Raw genomic sequence first — 17530 nt, 5'->3', positions numbered from 1 at the left:
CAAATGTTTTGCATCGCGTTCACTCACATTGCCTATCACAAGATAACTTTTGTCACGTCTTACTTGCACCCCGTGCTAGCCTTTCAGCGTATCTTATATTACACACTTCACACTCATGTCACACACTCATCATCTCATACAATTTCCACCCTAAACCCACTAACCAAAAAACTCAAAACCCCACAGCAAGGCCTACTAGAAGCGCTCCTAACAGTCATGAAAGCCTGGCCTCCTTGGGACAACCCTGCAGCCTACAGCGACCAGCGTATCTTGGACTACTGTCTGGACAGCATCGACTGCCGCAGCGGGACCGTCGCTGAGCGGACGATGTTGGTGGAAATATGCACGCTGGTTTATCCTGGTGAGTTTTGTGGTGCAATTTTTTATTTATTTTCAACCGAATTCAATCAATTCAACGTATCGATTTAGGAAATTTGCTTAGTATTTACATCATCATCATCAGCCAATAATCATCCACTGCTGGACATAGGCCTCTCCCAAGGAGCGCCACAACACTCGGTCCTCGGCCTTCCTCATCCAACCACTACCCGCCACCCGCCTAAGGTCGTCAGTCCAGCGGGCAGGAAGGCGTCCCACGCTGCGTTTGCCTGTTCGTGGTCTCCACTCGAGAACTCGTCTACCCCAACGGTTATCGGTTCTTCGGCAGATATGACCAGCCCACTGCCACTTCAGCTTGCATATTTTGACAGCTATGTCGGTAACAGTATTTACAGATCTTAAATACATAAATAAATGAATTTTACATACTTTTGCCTTCTCTAATAGATATCCTTCCACCCAAAGGTTGTCTTGAATAAATCTCTTTAAGCTAAGACCGCCATTTTTGTACCTATGTATTAGTGTAAGTATATGTTTTGTAAAAAAACTGTTTGTATATAAATAAAAAATATTCTATTTATCCATCTCACCGTACTTTTCATTCGCAGTCGAAATCCACAATATAATGCGTCACAAAACGACGAACCGCGACATTTTCGAGCGAGACGCCTCAACCGCTTCCAAATGGCAGCATCTAGAAGATTCCAGAATGTCGTCCCTCTGTGAGAAGTACCAGCTGATCGTGATGAAGTTTCTGAACATTGTGGTGCATTTAGTGGAGGAAGTCAGTCCTACGTCCATGATGAATAAGGGCACGTTTCCGGGCAGTCCTGTTCGGAGGAATGTTACTGGTGAGGTTTATTTGTTATTTATTGAGCCTTCTTTGTTGTAGGTTAGGTTATAAGATGTAGCTTTTATTACGAGCGCCAAAAAGAAACAATAAAGGCTGTTTTGTAAGTGAGTATTGATATACCTGCGAATAGGGAGAGATAGTTTCAGTACATCCGCCATTTTCGTTTTGTTTCTTTTTATGTGGGCGTTATAGGAATTGCTTTCGGTTACCTGAATATTTGAGATTGTCAATGTAGTCTAACCAATCAAATAAATTCAATAATAAAATAAAAACTAAACTAACGAATCTCAGGAAGTTTAGAGAAGAAGATAGAGTAGATATTTCCTAGACAATAAAATATGTGTCGTACCTACTTGTAGGTATTAAAATTCAACTAATGCACCCACTCATGAAATCTAATTCAATATTTACAGATTCTTTGCCTCGTAAACCTGCCGAGGGAGATGACAAGGGGTCTCTCAAGCGGAAACCCGCCGTATCCATCTCCAACGTAAAGTCCAATTTCGCAGGCAACTTCTACAGTGAGCCCTTCTATCTGCAGTTTTATGAGCTGTTGAGAGCTACGCACTCTAATCATAAGGTTTGTTTCCCTTTTACAATATAAAAAATGAGGATGCTTTGTAAGACCATTCAACGTTTCCAGGGATTCTCTAGATTATGAAAAATTAAGGTTTGTAGCGCTGCTCTGCTCATCTTTGCATTAAACGTACCGTTCGCATACCAGTTGTTATATAAAAGGAGAGTTATCCTCCCAGTAAGATATCCGTAGCGGAAAATGACTTATTTTTATGTTTTTTTTAAATACTTTAATAAAATGTGATTACTCTTTTCAGATAAACCTAGACCCAAAATCGTCGATCTTCCACGATTTCCTATCAACAGTTCTAGACGCCCTAGCCATACAACTCGAACTGTCCACCGAAAGGGAATTCGGATATGTCACTGAAGAACTGCTATACTACCTCAAAACAATCATGCCGTTAAAAGCTGACAAATCCGTATACTGCGTCACTCAACTACTAAAGTGCCTATTCGCTACCAATATGGTCAACCAATACAACGATTTTGCTTCCATCGCACCGGCTATCGAAGAAAAGAAAGAGACATATAGCTTCTATGAAGACGTTCTTCTAATAAACAAGTTGCCAAGTTTGGACGAAGCAGAGGTTGAATCGAGAAGGAGTAGCGTCAACTCGATTTCAAGTAGAAAAGTATCGATTGAGAGTAAAAATCCCAAATTGGTGGCAGAAAGGAATTTGTTGGTGAATTTGGAGAGTTTTAATAAGAACAAAATGGATAGGAAGTGGACTACGAATAAGAAAGAGTTGGAAAGGTATATTAGGCTGTTTGAGCCGGTCGTCATTCAGGCCCTCAAGGTGAGTTTTAGAATATATTTTATAGTTCAGAAGATATTATAGAATAGCATTTTATAATAATTAATAAGAATCCTCATATACAATATCGTCCACATCTTTCAATCATATTGAAAGCATGAATGCCGCATAAATGAATAGAAATTATGCCACTTAGCGTGCACGAATGGCGTCGCGCGGTTAGACACATTCCACTCGCACCTATGGAATATAAGAATGACTTCTGCCCCGTGGTGATCTTATCAACTGGACTGCACTAACCATTTTGTTTATAAGATATACATATTCATCCCCGGCGCTTCTTCCTTACTGGCAAATAATAGGTGATTCATAGGGTACACATTTTCCTTTACGCATTGGATAAATATTTTTCAACTCGAGAATTCGTGTTCTTTATAATACATATAATATAGTGAACTGTCAGTAGTCTATTTCTGAATTTTTTATTGCAAACTGATTGCAATTGCGATGGACGGTAAATACTTATCTTTTTCACCTCAAATTCCAGAGCTACACAATGCAAAACGACACATCCCTCCAGAGGCGCGTCCTCTGGCTCCTCAGCCAACTGTTAGCCCTACGGGTGAACTACTGCATGCTGGACAGCGACCAGGTCTTCATAGCGGTGTTGCTGAAGCAGCTCGACCTGGCGGAGCAGAGGGAAATCCCGTGAGTACCTATGACACTTAATCGAACATTTAGTACAATAATGACCTAACTCAAAAAACCAACTTTATGGGGAAACTAAAATGGGTGGGTGATTCTTCACTCATTTGCATCTGGTGTCTAACTTTTATAATTAATTTTTATGGAATTTGGTACATGACAATTTGGACACCTATTTTGTTGAGCAGTGAGTTTTAAGTCGGTCCAGTTCAAAAAGTCAAAATCTCAAAATTTTGAGTTAGGTCACTATTGTACTAAAGGTGCGTTATAGCTAGCTCTGGCACGTCCCTTCAGCGGCGCGTCCTCTGGCTCCTCAGCCAACTGCTAGCTCTGCGCGTGAACTACTGCATGCTGGACAGCGACCAGGTCTTCATAGCGGTGTTGCTGAAGCAGCTCGACCTGGCCGAACAGAGGGAAATCCCGTGAGTGAGACCCCTAACGAGTAGACGTAGCCCGGGACGCCCTCTGGACAACCTAAGGCTGTTTTTAACAGCATGCGGATTTAAACACGCATGCGGGATTGCCCCGCCATTCATACATTCATTCATTCATTGTAACACGTGGAAAATGCACGCAAGACGCTGGAAAATGGCATGCCATCCAGCGTGCGTGATGAAATCCGCATGCTGTTAAAAACAGCCTAAGACAGATAGCCTTTATAGAAGGTTTTAGTTTGCTGATTGAGTACTTATACAGAGATACATGTTCCCGATAAATATACCAACATGTCGGGTTTCCCTAAGAACATACCGAGCGGCAAAAGTTTACGTTTTTATAATTAAAAATGTTGCAGTGGGTATGAAAAATCCGAAAAAAACTAGTTTTTGTCTTTTGGAAAGTGCCTAGATCAGTGTCAAAGTGGGTGGCACGCTTGTGAGCCACCTCTGACTACTCCTTCGGGGATTATAGTCGTGAGTGCATATGTATATATGTATTCCATACACCCATGATACCTACAACTTATGTTTTTTGTTTCAGAGATTGTGTAGAGCTTGTGGGTGACATCATGTTATTCCTGGTACATCTCTCGTCCTCCAAACACCACAGCAAGCAGATCATTGAACTGCCGAAGGTAATTGTTTGTAATTCAGATAACATTATTAGATCACATTTTGACGGTTCCGGGATCGATACACACTCGAATGACAGCATTTGGTAGGGTCATCCCTTTTGTACCTTTCTCGTCAGAGAAGTAGGTAATTTTGACCTAAATCGAGTATGTATCGAGAATCTTAACCTATTACATATGAACAAGAAACACTGACTACAACTCGGTGTGCTAATATACCTTTACTAATTACTCAGTAATTAAATAATAATAATAATAATATTTAGTATTATCTATTCCCACAATTTATTTATTTTTATTTATTTAAACACTTAATTGTATGTATACACAAATTACACAGTTTAAAGTAAAAGTTAACAAGTACAAGAAAGAACAATACAAGTATATATATACAAAGGCGGACTTATCGCCTAAACGCGTCTCTCTCGCGATTTCTTCCAGTCAACCTTTATAGTGTGGAAATAAAAGTAAGCCTATAACTCTTAAAATTAAATAAAACTACTGTATACACAGAGACAATCAAGTGTAACCTAATCCAAATTTAAATAAACATATCTAACTATAACCTAACATATTAAGTTCTAAGCTAAAAATAAATAAATATAAATAACTATTATGTACCTACATATATTAACTATCATGTTTTATATTAATATAAATAGTAGTATACATATATAAATATACTATTACATATATAAATAGATAAATAAAATAGAATAAAACAATTACCATCCCAAGGTCTTATAATAATGTAATTTAAGACTATTTTTAAATACATTAAGTGATGACGATAGCCGTACTTCCACTGGTAGCGAGTTCCACAGATTCACAGCTTTGACAGCAAAGGAGCCACTATAGGCCGCACTGGTATGTTGCGGTACACTCAGCATTTTATTTTCCTGTGATCGCAAAGCACGTCCGTGGGAAGACAAGTATGTGAACTTGCTTCGTAGGTACTGGGGAGCATTTGGATTATTAAGGGCATTATAAAGAAGACAAAGAATATGAGTATTCCTTCGAAGGCGAATCGGGAGCCACTTTAGTACAGCACGGTACTCAGAAATATGATCATATTTACGTAATCCGAAAATAAATCGGATACATAAATTCTGGAGACGTTCGTGTTTGTTAAGTAGCTCCTCTGTGAGGTCAAGATAGCTTACGTCTGCGTAATCGAGAATCGGGAGCAACTTTCGCGCTTATAATATTAGCAGAACATAAGGATAAATTAATAATTATTAAACGATAACCCTTTCCTACCAGCTAATACAACTATGCGACGGTCTCCTCGCATCGGGCGCGACCACAGAATGCATTGCGGCGTTAGAACGAGTCTCCTATTTGGCCTTCAGTAAGAACGGAGCGATGGTGCCGCAACAACTCGGCATAGCCAGAGAAGTGCTTCAAGCTATGCTGTGCAAGACTATGCAGGATCGACGGGTGAGGGAATAAAACCTTTTTATAAAGGGTGCCTTAATATTTATTGTAGGTATTGTAAAGCTAAGAAATTCCGATATATGACAAAAGTATCTAATAAATGACCCCTTCTCAATAATGTCGATTCTGAAGTCAAATTCTAATTTTAGAGCTGTCAAAACCTTAATTTCTTTCATTATAATTCGACTCTATAAGTAATCGTAAATGTCACGTATAGAGTCGAATTATAATTAAAGATATTAAGGTTTTGACAGCTCTAAAATTAGAATTTCTGTCTTCAGAATCGACATTATTAACTAACCTATTCATTTTCTGCATATTTTTTTCAGTCGCTAGAGTTAGTAAGCCTAGTACTGGCTCTATCCCAGGACACTTACTCCCAAATGTCGCAACTTACGGCCGACACTCTTCTCGCCCGCCTCTCCACAAGAACCATAGAGGTGGATACCACTAGTGATGTGCTGGCGCTCGAGAGAATCATAGACTACATACATAGGGATGTGCTGTTGGAACAGAGTCGGGTTGAAATGGTGTTGAAGATATTGTTTTTGGCACCGCCTCCTCAGGTATAAAGATTTTTTATTTGTTTGTGCTGTATTTATCGACTAAAATGGGTTAAAGTATGTGTAAAAAAGTCCTTAAAAAAATTCAATCAAAAATTTACATTATGTTATATGTATATGAGTTAATATTGTAAAAAATTTATAGATGATGATATTGAACTTACAAAATTCAAGATATCTTCAAACTATACATTATATTTTCAGACTACCACACCTTTCAAGCTAAAAGTGCGCTATCTAGCAATAATAATGGTGCTCCTACGAAAAGTCCTCGTCCTAATACCAGAAAGTGAAATACTTCTATCAATAAACTACCTGAAAGCCACGTATATTTCACCACAATCAATATTCTTCAACATGAAAACGGAAATCGATCCACTAAATGTGCAAAATGTGAACGAAAATTGCGCGAATTTGTCGCCAGATGTCATTCTAGTCAGGTTCCTATTTAGAACGTTGACTTACGCCATTTTGGAAATGGAAAACTGTCACGAAATGGACCGAGCTAATTTGGACCTTGAAGAAGATAGTGATAAGAATCAAAGTCATAAGTTGCTGTATGCTGTGACTGTCAACCTGATTTGTCAGATCAAACACATGCTGCATTTGACAAGTAAGTCATTATTTTCATTGCCTTATGCTTATGTCCAACACATCAGCATATGTCAACAATCTCCACGGCTGGATATAGGCCTCTACCAAAAAGCGCCAAAACAGACTTCCACATCCATCCACTACCAATATAATAATTTTATCACATAAGGTTACCGTCAAACGTGTGTTTAACACGGTTTGTTAAAGAAGCATAGGGTATAGAACAGAGCTGAAATAAAACGAACCCTCTGTTTATCGATTGTCTAGTTTTTGGATTAAACCATACATATTTACTTTATCCACGGGATACTACTCTGTTCTCTTATACCTTAGTAAAATTATGAGGCTCACACCCAGTTGCAGAAACGTCCTTTAAGTTTTAAAAACATCATTAAACCTTAAAGTCCAATTAAGTCGTTGCAGAAAAGCATTTTAATGTGACGTTTCATGATACTTTTAAATTTATCTAATGAAATGTCAAATTTACCCTAATGAAATGTCAATGTCGTTTTTTATTCAATTTTGCGTTGCACAAAGCCACATTAGCCACTAAAGTGACTTTATCTTGACGTTTGGTCCCTTAAAATATACTTCAAATCTAATGACCCAAAAAGCATCCATTATAACCAATTTTAAATTTATTTTCTTATAATAATTTATGTATTTGAAACTATTTCAATCAGTGAAATGTCTTAAACGGAATTGTAATCATTATTATAGCAGAAGAAAACATTTTTATGTGCTTGAATTGCAATCTATCTATGCAGTGTTATCTCTTTATAAATAAAAAACAGTATTTTAATATTTAATGTTTAATATTACTACAATTAAATAGTAGGTAATTCATATTTATAACTATGATTGTTGAATAAAAGTTATCTATTCAATTCTCTGCGGGTTGTTAATGCCTGCACCTCTGGCTCTCTGATGAAACTTGCCCAGCCTGCATCTGCATATCCACGAAGCGGCTTTCTTGTACTTCTTCAATACGTAAGGCAATGGTCTTCCAGAGAATCTGGACGTAGCAGCATCTAACCTACCAGTTAAAACAGTAAGAATAACGCGTTTTCTTCCGCAGTTTATTTCAGGTCACAACTCCATTTTTCACTTGTTTATCTTCCAGTATCGGCATAATTTTGCAGTTACGTAGGTAAAACAACATTGTAATTATAAAGAAAATCGATGCGGTGGTATTGTTTGTTGATTGCTATTTGTTGACATTTCATTTTGCGTTTTGTTATAGGTGAATCAAATCTCAGAATAATGTAGAATTTCTTTGATTATTGTAATTTTATGCCAAACTTTATGATTTTTGCATGATCAAAACGCATTCGTTCACTCATTTCTACTCAAAAGTTCATTCATTTCCTAATGAGCACAGAGTAGATATGTTGAACTTGTCATTACTTAAAGGAGCAATTTATATGTCCAAAAAAGTTTTGTGCAACAGCTTTAAAATAATGGAATCATTAGTGGTAATGACATAATAGCTAATGTGATATTTTAAAGAGGCTTTCTGCAACTGAGTGTCAATTAACCACAAAACCTTATCCACAGACGGCTGCCTATTCCCGCTCACCTCTAAAACCGCTCAAACGATCCTCCACAACGAACAGAGCAACCTGAACACGGGTCTTTACAGCTGGGAAGAGAATATACCGCTACAACTGTTGCTTCTAGTCTGTGTGAGGCTCTGTCCGATGCTCACTGGGCACTTGTCGCATCTACTCATACGGTAGGTAGCTTAATCTATGATATATAATGTAGGTAAAAAGTAAGTAAGACAAAAATCAATAATGACATAATTTCGAAAAGTGCGCATAATTGACTATGGCTGAACCGATTTTGACAAATAATGGCTAAGGACACTCTAGTTAAAGTCAGCTTTCCAACAAAAAAACACTCATCCAAATCGGTCCAATACTTCCCGAGCTACGCGGCTACAAACAAACAAACAGACACATACACGGGGGTCTCAACAGCTAGGAAGAGAATATACCGCTACAGCTGTGGTTTCTAGTCTGTGTGAGGCTCTGTCCGATGCTCACTGGGCACTTGTCGCATCTACTCATACGGTACGTTGCTTAATCTATGATACATAATTTAGAAAAAAAAGGTGTTAAGAAAAGGCGAAAAAAAAGTTAATGGTGTACACAAAAGTGCGCATATCTTTCCTATGGCTGAACCGATTTTATAAATCATGGCTTGAAATACTCTCAATAGAGTCACCTTTCATACAAAAAAACATTCATCCTAATCGGTGCAATACTTCCGGAGCTACACGGCTACAAACAAACATACAGACACACACACACACAACATGTGTCTCTACAGCTGGGAAGAGAATATACCGCTGCAACTGTTGCTGCTAGTCTGTGTTAGACTCTGTCCGATGCTCACTGGCCACTTGTCGCATCTACTCATTAGGTATTTATTCTTTGATATAATATAATGTAGGTAAAAGATTGGGACTAACATAACACTCTGGCGAAATGTGGGTGCAGCAATGCACTTCTGCCTACCCCGCAAGGGAGTACATTAGTGCAAGGCGTGAGTGCGTGTTATTATTATTATATTATAGGTAAAAAGTAAGTAAGACAGAAATCAATAATATACCCTATACTTCCGGGGCTACACACAAACACAGATATGCCAAAACAAATTTAGTTTGCGTTTTCTCCCATGTAAAATGGTGCCTTTAGTGGAAACTATACACCATATTATTATATACGGGCTTAGATATAACATACTGAACATGTAGCTTTCGGCTTAGTATACCCTTTTTGCAACACCCTGTATAGAAAAAAATTAAACCATTAACTTTTCCCCCACAGGTTAAAATTCCTCGAGCAGAAATACTGGCAGAGCCTCCTCGGCTTCGTCCTGTCTCTCCCCCTGCGGTCGTCGGGCTGCGAGCGGCGGCGGCTCGAGCTAGACGCCCTGCAAGTCGCCTGCTTCTGCGCCTACTGCGAGTACTTTGTGAGTTGCGTGTTGTTTGTGGGACGCCCTCTCGCTGCCCCTGCGGTCGTCGGGCTGCGCGCGGCGGCGGCTCGAGCTGGACGCCCTGCAAGTCGCCTGCTTCTGCGCCTACTGCGAGTACTTTGTGAGTCGCGTGTTGTTTGTGGGACGCCCTCTCGCTGCCCCTGCGGTCGTCGGGCTGCGAGCGGCAGCAGCTCTAGCCATGGTTGTGATTATCGAAAAGTGGGGTGCATGAAAGAAAGTTTATTGGCTTGGCTGACGTATCAGACATTCCTTATTTTAAATACATGTTTGGAGCACCCTGGGCAGTCAGTTACTGACGCTGATCTGACCAGCCAATCCTTTCACAGATGTGACAAAACCTATTCCATGTCTTGTGTTTGTTTTGTAAGGTTGCGCTTATCACATCGGAAAAGATACGTTATAATGTCAACTGTAGCCATTTGTTATTTTATGTATGTTCTTCTCTACCGCAACGATTATCCACTTGAATTATTTGCCCTGTAAATACAAAGAGACATGACACGTTGGCTACTTTACTTTTATTTAGCCCTTATTTACAATTCCGAACAATACATCATCCATATTCCTTTAGACCTACATATTAAGTGTGTATATTTTTGAATTCCAGATAGAAAACGGCCTGACAGAAGTAGTCCATCTAACCTGGCTGATCGCTAACCGCACCTCCACGTTTGTGGCCCACTACGCGGACGCTAAACCACTCATAGACAAGTTGAATGAGAACGCCAGCGCTTCGGGATTGTTGGTTCAGGCTATCGCCGCTAGGGGCGCTAGGGTTTCGGTACGTAAATTAAGTTGTATTATATTATTCTATGCAAGTTCAAAGTAAATAAGTATAGATAGGTAGATGCTAGGATATATTTTAAGTACTTTTTCATGGGAAAGCGGCTAGACAATTTCACGGGAAAACGACTGGGACAATTTTTATGAAATTTGTGGTGCATCTAACCTGGCTGATCGCTAACCGCACCGCCACGTTTGTGGCTCACTACGCGGACGCTAAACCACTCATAAACAAGTTGAATGAAAACGCGAGCGCTTCCGGATTGTTGGTTCAGGCTGTTGCCGCTAGGGGCGCTAGGGTTTCGGTAAGTTATACAAATATGCAAAATACAAATACAAAATATCTTTATTGATAGCCAACTTATAAAATAGAATACATTAACTCCTACTCTAGGATTCCCTGTGTCGTAGGGGTTAGTCTATTTCGTCTTAGCTATACAATGAGTTAAACGCAAAGGTTATGTGTGGTTGATAATCCTAAAAGTACTAATAACGTGTGTGAAAGTTTGTAAGTATAGAAGGGTGGATGGATGCGAATTGCCGCTATAATTGGGGTTTTTTTCCGTTTATGGCCAGATAATATGATGGTTATTTTGATTGGTATTTAATTACCTTATTTGTCGAAGTTCGAATGGTTTAGAATTTACCCTTTCTCTCTGTGATTTCGTTGGTATACAACCAAAAGGGTTTTAATACTACATCGTATACATATTTTGTTGCTGAACTGATTTTTATGGGATTTTTTAGTCATCTTATCTATCTATTTACAGGGAGAGCTAGCACTGAACACGCTGTCGATCCTGTCAGGCTGCCACGAGAGCCAATCAGGGCCCTTAGTCTTTCTTATCTGCAGGATGCTCGGCCAATTGGAACCCGCTGTTGCTATGAGGTAAGTTGTAATAGGCTTTCTAGGTGCTTGTGCAGCTCTCTAGATAAGACTTGTTATGTACTTCCACCCTATTTACGAGGAAATAACCTGCATCATACAATCTGAACCACGTGGCGCAGAAAACTGTATAGATCACCTTAAACCTTTGCGAGATAACGCATGTCAAAACCGCTCGACGCCATTGTTACACGTTATACCCTATTGCGGGCCGGCGGCGAAAACGCGTTCCTAACCCTCTCCTATCATTCTTTCAAACGCAACATTCCAGATGGCCGCCATTTTGGTCCAGTTTCGTTCCCACCCTCGTTTCTTTTCGTAGACCCTTTCCAAATTAGAGGAGTTGACATCGTCAATTATGTCATTTTATAAAGAAAAAAATATATTTATTTCTAGGTATGAGTCAGTGGGCGTAGAGCGTTGCACCCTGCTGGCCAGTCTACCTTCTGACCAGGTGCTGATGCAGCTCACGAGAGAAGACGTGCAGATAGCACTGGAGACCCTACAACGGGATAGAGGGCAGATGCGGTAAGAGATTGATTGCATAACTATACATTAAAATTTTGAAGTTTATATGCATATATTACGACTGCATAGACCATAAAATTAATAAAGTGATTGCGCTATGTTTTATATTTACCAACTATAAATTGCACCCCTATTTATTGGGTGCACGAAAGTGACGTGTCAAATGTTATTTTTATTATTTATTTTTTATTTATTTATCAAATTATTTTACAAAGTTATTGATTAATTATAACATTGCATCACAAAAATCACAGAGATTTGTCCGTGATGAATCATTCTACGTAATTAGGTAGGTACTTAATAACTAATTATACTTATTTACATTTTATACAATAGACAAACTTATTCAATATTACATGTTAATTAAATAAGTAAAATAGCGGGTAGTTTAATAATAAACCTTCAGCCAAACATACAAGACAGTTGGTGCATATTCGAACAGTGTAAGTTAAAGTAATGATATATAGTATGATTTTATTTTGTGTTCCTTATATACATTCGGTGCACCCTGGTCAGTCAGCGACTGACGCTAGTTTATCTCACCAATCCTTTCACCACGGTGATGAACCCCCGTGAAATTGTAGTATTTTTTACCGACACGATAAAAAGAGACTATCGTATATAAAAAAAGCTTCTTTGAAATACTGCTTTCAGCGATAAACCCGACCATCTTATTGTTTCAACTGTTGTATACAATTACTACTATGTAACTTTCCTGTTTAATGTTTGTATTTACCTACTAATCCATTGCAAAATTCTCTCCACACAGAGGCTCCCGTCTAATCTCCGCTCTAACCGCCCTCCAATCAGCCGTCTGGCAGGCATCCCCTGTGAGCTCGCCTCGCGCCGTTTCCACTGCGTACGTGCGCACCGCTGCCGTCGATGCGCCATGGCTAGCCACGCTCGTTAAGAACCGGTAAGTATAAGATCATGTGGGTACACGAAAGGAACCTCTCGAGTCACAAGTATGACCGGTATAAGACAACCGGTTCAGCGCATCCTGGACAGTTAGCGACAAACCTAGTCCACCACACAGTAAACCAAAAATGTATCATTCACTGATACTCTGTAATGGAACTTGATATCTATGACTAGAAGGGAAGGTACTCCCACTAGCCACAGAGACAGATCTAGTGAAGATTCCCTTCTGGCTTACGATATTCTGAGGTATTCATTACCTTCCCAGCCTGTACTTTTTATATTTAATGATCTTTGACAAGTTGAATGAGCTTTTCTTAACCTTTGCAGATGCTGTCAAACGAATAGCGCGACGTCACCAAAAGTTCCAAAGCATCACGAGCTAGCGCTCTTACTGTCAAACCTGTCAAAAGAGGATCTGGCAACTGTCATGGACTGTCAAGAGTTTGACAGGAAACTCATCGCTTCATGCTTCAAAGTAGCATGTGATGGATATCTCAAAGAGTTCTATGATATTATATCCGCTTATGAAACTAGAGAAATTGACAAAGAACAGGTGAAACAACAGAGAGAGGTTTTGAAAATGAAGGAAGAAATGAATGCCAATGTAGACAGTAATAAGATAAATGTGGCAAACACGCTACACGTGTTCAAGAAAAGCGATAATAAAGAGTCAAAATCACAGTTTTTCATACCAATATCTGAGGATTCAGACCTGAAAGAGAAGTTTGGCAACCTAGAACTCACAGAGGAAGAAATTGAGGTAATCCCGCCGGCTGTTCCAAATTTGTATTTGACAGCTGTCACAACGCTTGACAAGTCACTGACAGACATCATACGCCTGTTCCCCAAGCAGAACCGACCGCTCAGCCAATCAGAGAACTTCGATTTGAGCGTAGAACAAACAATTGACAGATACACAAAGCGTTGCCACCAAGTTTTCCAAGACAAACTTTTCTATCAAGAGTTCATTACGGCTCAGACAATGTTGACTGGATTTTTGGAATCTTTTGCGCGATTGAAAGCATTTTTTGACGACGTAGACTGTGATATTTATGATAAGTGCAAAGCGGACATACTGCCTACGTCTCTGGCGAAAAATATAGCGTTATTCTCTATGGTATCGTTGCAGTATTTATCCTTTTTGATAAAAAATAAGAAGCTAGTCGAAACCCAAGTAAATACAGACGCATCTTTACTTGAAACAGATATAGTGACAGAGAAAGTAGTTGTAGACAATGTGATATGTGTAACACTGGATAATGTGTCGAAAGCGTTGGGTTTCAAAGAAATTTGGAGCGAACTGAATGTGCCAAAGTATGAAAATAGATCTCAGTCGGCTATAAGTTGCTTGTATGCTGTTGTCAAGTACTTCGTTAAGGTATGTAAATAGTTATAACAAAATTGTGTAGCAAATATTTTTATAAATTTTAATTTAAATACTTGTCAAGTCAGTCCATCGATGACTGAGCATGACATATAGGGTTGTGAGTAAGTACCGCCGCCATTTCATAATAATTTCTTCATTGACGTGGGCTATAATTATCCAAACATATTTTTTCAGGACACAAAACCGTTAACCCTCAAAAACTACCTTCAACCTGAAGAAAAAGGACCGACGAGCGACATCACATTAATATATGACAAACTGCTCACTCTGATAGAGTATTGGGAAGATACGTTCTACAAGAAAGGTCTGTCTGTAGACAACGACATCATTGGACAAAGTTACAGGAAGCCTTTGGAAAGCCTTCTTGTCAGTTTGGCTAGGTAAGAATCATTTTACGATTATAAAACATCCGTGCTATGCTTCTACCTTGGTTTTTACAGATTCCGTGGGGTTTTTGTTATGCGGGTTTACGCTCTGATTATTAGCGTTTATCCCTTTAGACCACGTTCAGATGACAAGCGCTCAACGCGCGTTTTGATGACGCGCGTTTACAACTACAGTGAAACTATAAAGTCCTGAAATTAATGTTTGAGGAACTAAAATTTTCAGGAGCCTGGCACCATTAGAAAAGAAACATAAAAGTCATAACAATTGTTTATGTCAATAGGCGGTTGGCTGTTTTTTTGAATTTTCTTATTAATTATAAGGATAATCTAGTTAAAAGCAACAATTTACGCTTGGTTGCAATTAGGAAGATGAAGAAAAATATTCGTAGTCAAGCTAGTGAAGTTATTTATCGAGTTTTAATACAATGTTTAGCGGAACATCAAGCTGGACACATTTTGTCGAATTTGGAGGATGTTTACGCTCGTACAGCGTCTATGACGGGTATGTAGCATTGTACAAATTGTAATAACTCATTTTTTATTAGTACCAACGCTTCATTTATCGATAAACCTCGGTTTAGAGCCCAAGTCGAACATTGTTTACATACCACTGATTGAAGGTTTCATCTGGTTTCAGTTGAGTCAAACCTTAACATTTTGATACTTGAAGATATATGTTTGTTTACTTACTAAATTCACATTGTGTGAATTTGGGGGGCAATGTGTAACTCAAAAAGATTTTTTTATTTTATTTTATAGTTATATCGGACCAGCGTGCCAAAGAGGGCAAAATATGGAATATTCCTAACTCCTGGAAGAAACAGAACTGGCCGTCCAAAAAGAGAAATTGATGTCTTTACTATGTGTGCCCTTCGTCAACAGATCCAGTTTTTTATACAGTTGTAATAACGTTATCTAAATAAATATTTATTGGATTCACTATTAGCCTTCATATTAACACCTTCTAGCTTGTATAAGAGCTTTTTTGTGGATGGTAAGTTGTTTTTAAAATACATAAATAGGTAGGAAGTTAACAGGCAAAATTTCAAGTATCAAAGTCAGTTATGTTTCGCTATATAGGGTTGCTACATGAAAGATAGCAGTGCCCTCATTTAATTTCAGGACTTTATAGTTTCACTGTACATACATTTTAATCAGGCTGTACACATGCTAACGCGCGTCACGCGGATTAAAATGTATGTAGTTGTAAACGCGCGTCATCAAAACGCGCGTTGAGCGCTTGTCATCTGAACGTGGCCTTAGGGTTGAATTTGCATAATAATTCTATAAAAGTTACTTTACTGTATTATCTGGTGCGCGCTATGCCTATCGGCTGCTATTGTCAATCTACATTATCTACAGTATGTTGTAATAAAGTGGTATAAAGATGACTTGTTAGTTCGAAATTCATGAAAACACCTTATGAAAAAGTCATATAACAAAGTGTCTATGGATAAGTTAAGTTTTTATCTTTCTTCTTTTTAGCACACTGTATACTATCGGAAATCCTCTTTAATAATTCGTTCATAAATACAACATGATGACATTATTCAACATGTAAACATTTCCCCCACAGACTGGACATAGCCCACCCCACGGCGCTCATCCCGCCCCCGGCGTGGGCGTGTGTGGTGCCGCCATCTAGCGAGCCCGCGCGGCGAGTGCACCTGCCGCTGCACGCGCTGCGGGACCTGGACGTGCTGGACGCCTTCCTGTTCAGGTGACAAGTGCACGAGACTACAGGCTGTTGTCAATGGCATGTCGACTACAGGGTGTTGTCAATGTCAACTACAGGGTGTTGTCAATGGCATGTCGACTACAGGGTGTTGTCAATGTCAACTACAGGGTGTTGTCAATGGCATGTCGACTACAGGGTGTTGTCGATGTCAACTACAGGGTGTTGTCAATGTGTTGTGACTGGACGTGGCGAGCCGCGACTACAGGGTGTTGTCGATGTGTTGTGACTAGACATAGCTCAGCACACGGTGTTACGAGTGCACGAGACTACACAGGGTGTTGGAAAATGGGTTTGAAACGGATCATACATAGCCCAAAGATTTTTTTAGCTCTAATAGCGGCTATCCCGAAAAAATGTCATAAACAACAAACAGAACACCGTCAAATGTGAACTACAGGGTGTTCTGTGTATTAGCGTGTCGTTGACAAACGCTAGGCAATGCATGGCGTCAACTTTGACTTTTCGTTATTTACAATGGTATACTTAGGTTATTCTCAAAAGCATTTTCCAGTTACTAAATACTATTAAATGTTAATCATAATTTTGGTAATCTAATCTACATGACATAGCATTATGTATGCCACTGTCTTAGTAATGTAGTCTAGGCCGGTAGTGACAGTGATAATATTGTCAAACAAAATGCATGCCATAATTTCGAGAAATTGAGAAATAATTCGCTCTGTCAGATTTGCTCTGCTAACTACCGCTGCTGTCATGTTATTAACTTTAATCATTTCTCCACAGGGTACACCTGATAGGCTGGTCATCCAAGAAGCAGTTCGAAGAGATCTGGGTGGCACTGCTAGCCGCTTTTGGTGGAAACGGAGTTCATAGAGCGGTAGCTGGCGTGATGCAACTACTGTTAGGTGCCGTCTCGGGACACCTGCCGAGGCAACCTGCACTGTATCCGTGAGTAAATAGGGCCTGTTTTTCATTGGATAGTGGCGCCATCTAGTGGCAGAGATGGTGTAGCGAGGTCGTCTATTCGTGATTTGTAAGTGACT

At 39.3% G+C, this 17530-nt stretch overlaps 1 protein-coding gene across 1 annotated transcript in view; it reads left to right on the top strand.

The window, feature by feature from the left end:
- LOC105391361 (huntingtin) overlaps positions 1 to 17530 on the top strand; it is a 37646-nt gene that overhangs the window by 9713 nt on the left and 10403 nt on the right. Inside the window, exons 16-34 of the mRNA XM_048630489.1 lie at positions 187 to 361; positions 948 to 1190; positions 1606 to 1772; positions 2026 to 2568; positions 3074 to 3234; positions 4210 to 4303; positions 5564 to 5740; positions 6067 to 6303; positions 6505 to 6913; positions 8452 to 8629; positions 9729 to 9873; positions 10505 to 10678; positions 11451 to 11569; positions 11963 to 12094; positions 12864 to 13010; positions 13343 to 14393; positions 14577 to 14782; positions 16365 to 16508; positions 17271 to 17435. Coding sequence (XP_048486446.1) covers positions 187 to 361; positions 948 to 1190; positions 1606 to 1772; positions 2026 to 2568; positions 3074 to 3234; positions 4210 to 4303; positions 5564 to 5740; positions 6067 to 6303; positions 6505 to 6913; positions 8452 to 8629; positions 9729 to 9873; positions 10505 to 10678; positions 11451 to 11569; positions 11963 to 12094; positions 12864 to 13010; positions 13343 to 14393; positions 14577 to 14782; positions 16365 to 16508; positions 17271 to 17435 — 4667 coding nt within the window. The remainder of the gene's footprint in view (positions 1 to 186; positions 362 to 947; positions 1191 to 1605; positions 1773 to 2025; positions 2569 to 3073; positions 3235 to 4209; positions 4304 to 5563; positions 5741 to 6066; positions 6304 to 6504; positions 6914 to 8451; positions 8630 to 9728; positions 9874 to 10504; positions 10679 to 11450; positions 11570 to 11962; positions 12095 to 12863; positions 13011 to 13342; positions 14394 to 14576; positions 14783 to 16364; positions 16509 to 17270; positions 17436 to 17530) is intronic.

Source organism: Plutella xylostella, chromosome 26, assembly GCF_932276165.1.
Source record: "Plutella xylostella chromosome 26, ilPluXylo3.1, whole genome shotgun sequence".
Taxonomy (NCBI): domain Eukaryota; kingdom Metazoa; phylum Arthropoda; class Insecta; order Lepidoptera; family Plutellidae; genus Plutella; species Plutella xylostella.
Note: the sequence above shows the minus strand (reverse complement) of the source record. Positions and strands in the feature narration are given on the sequence as shown.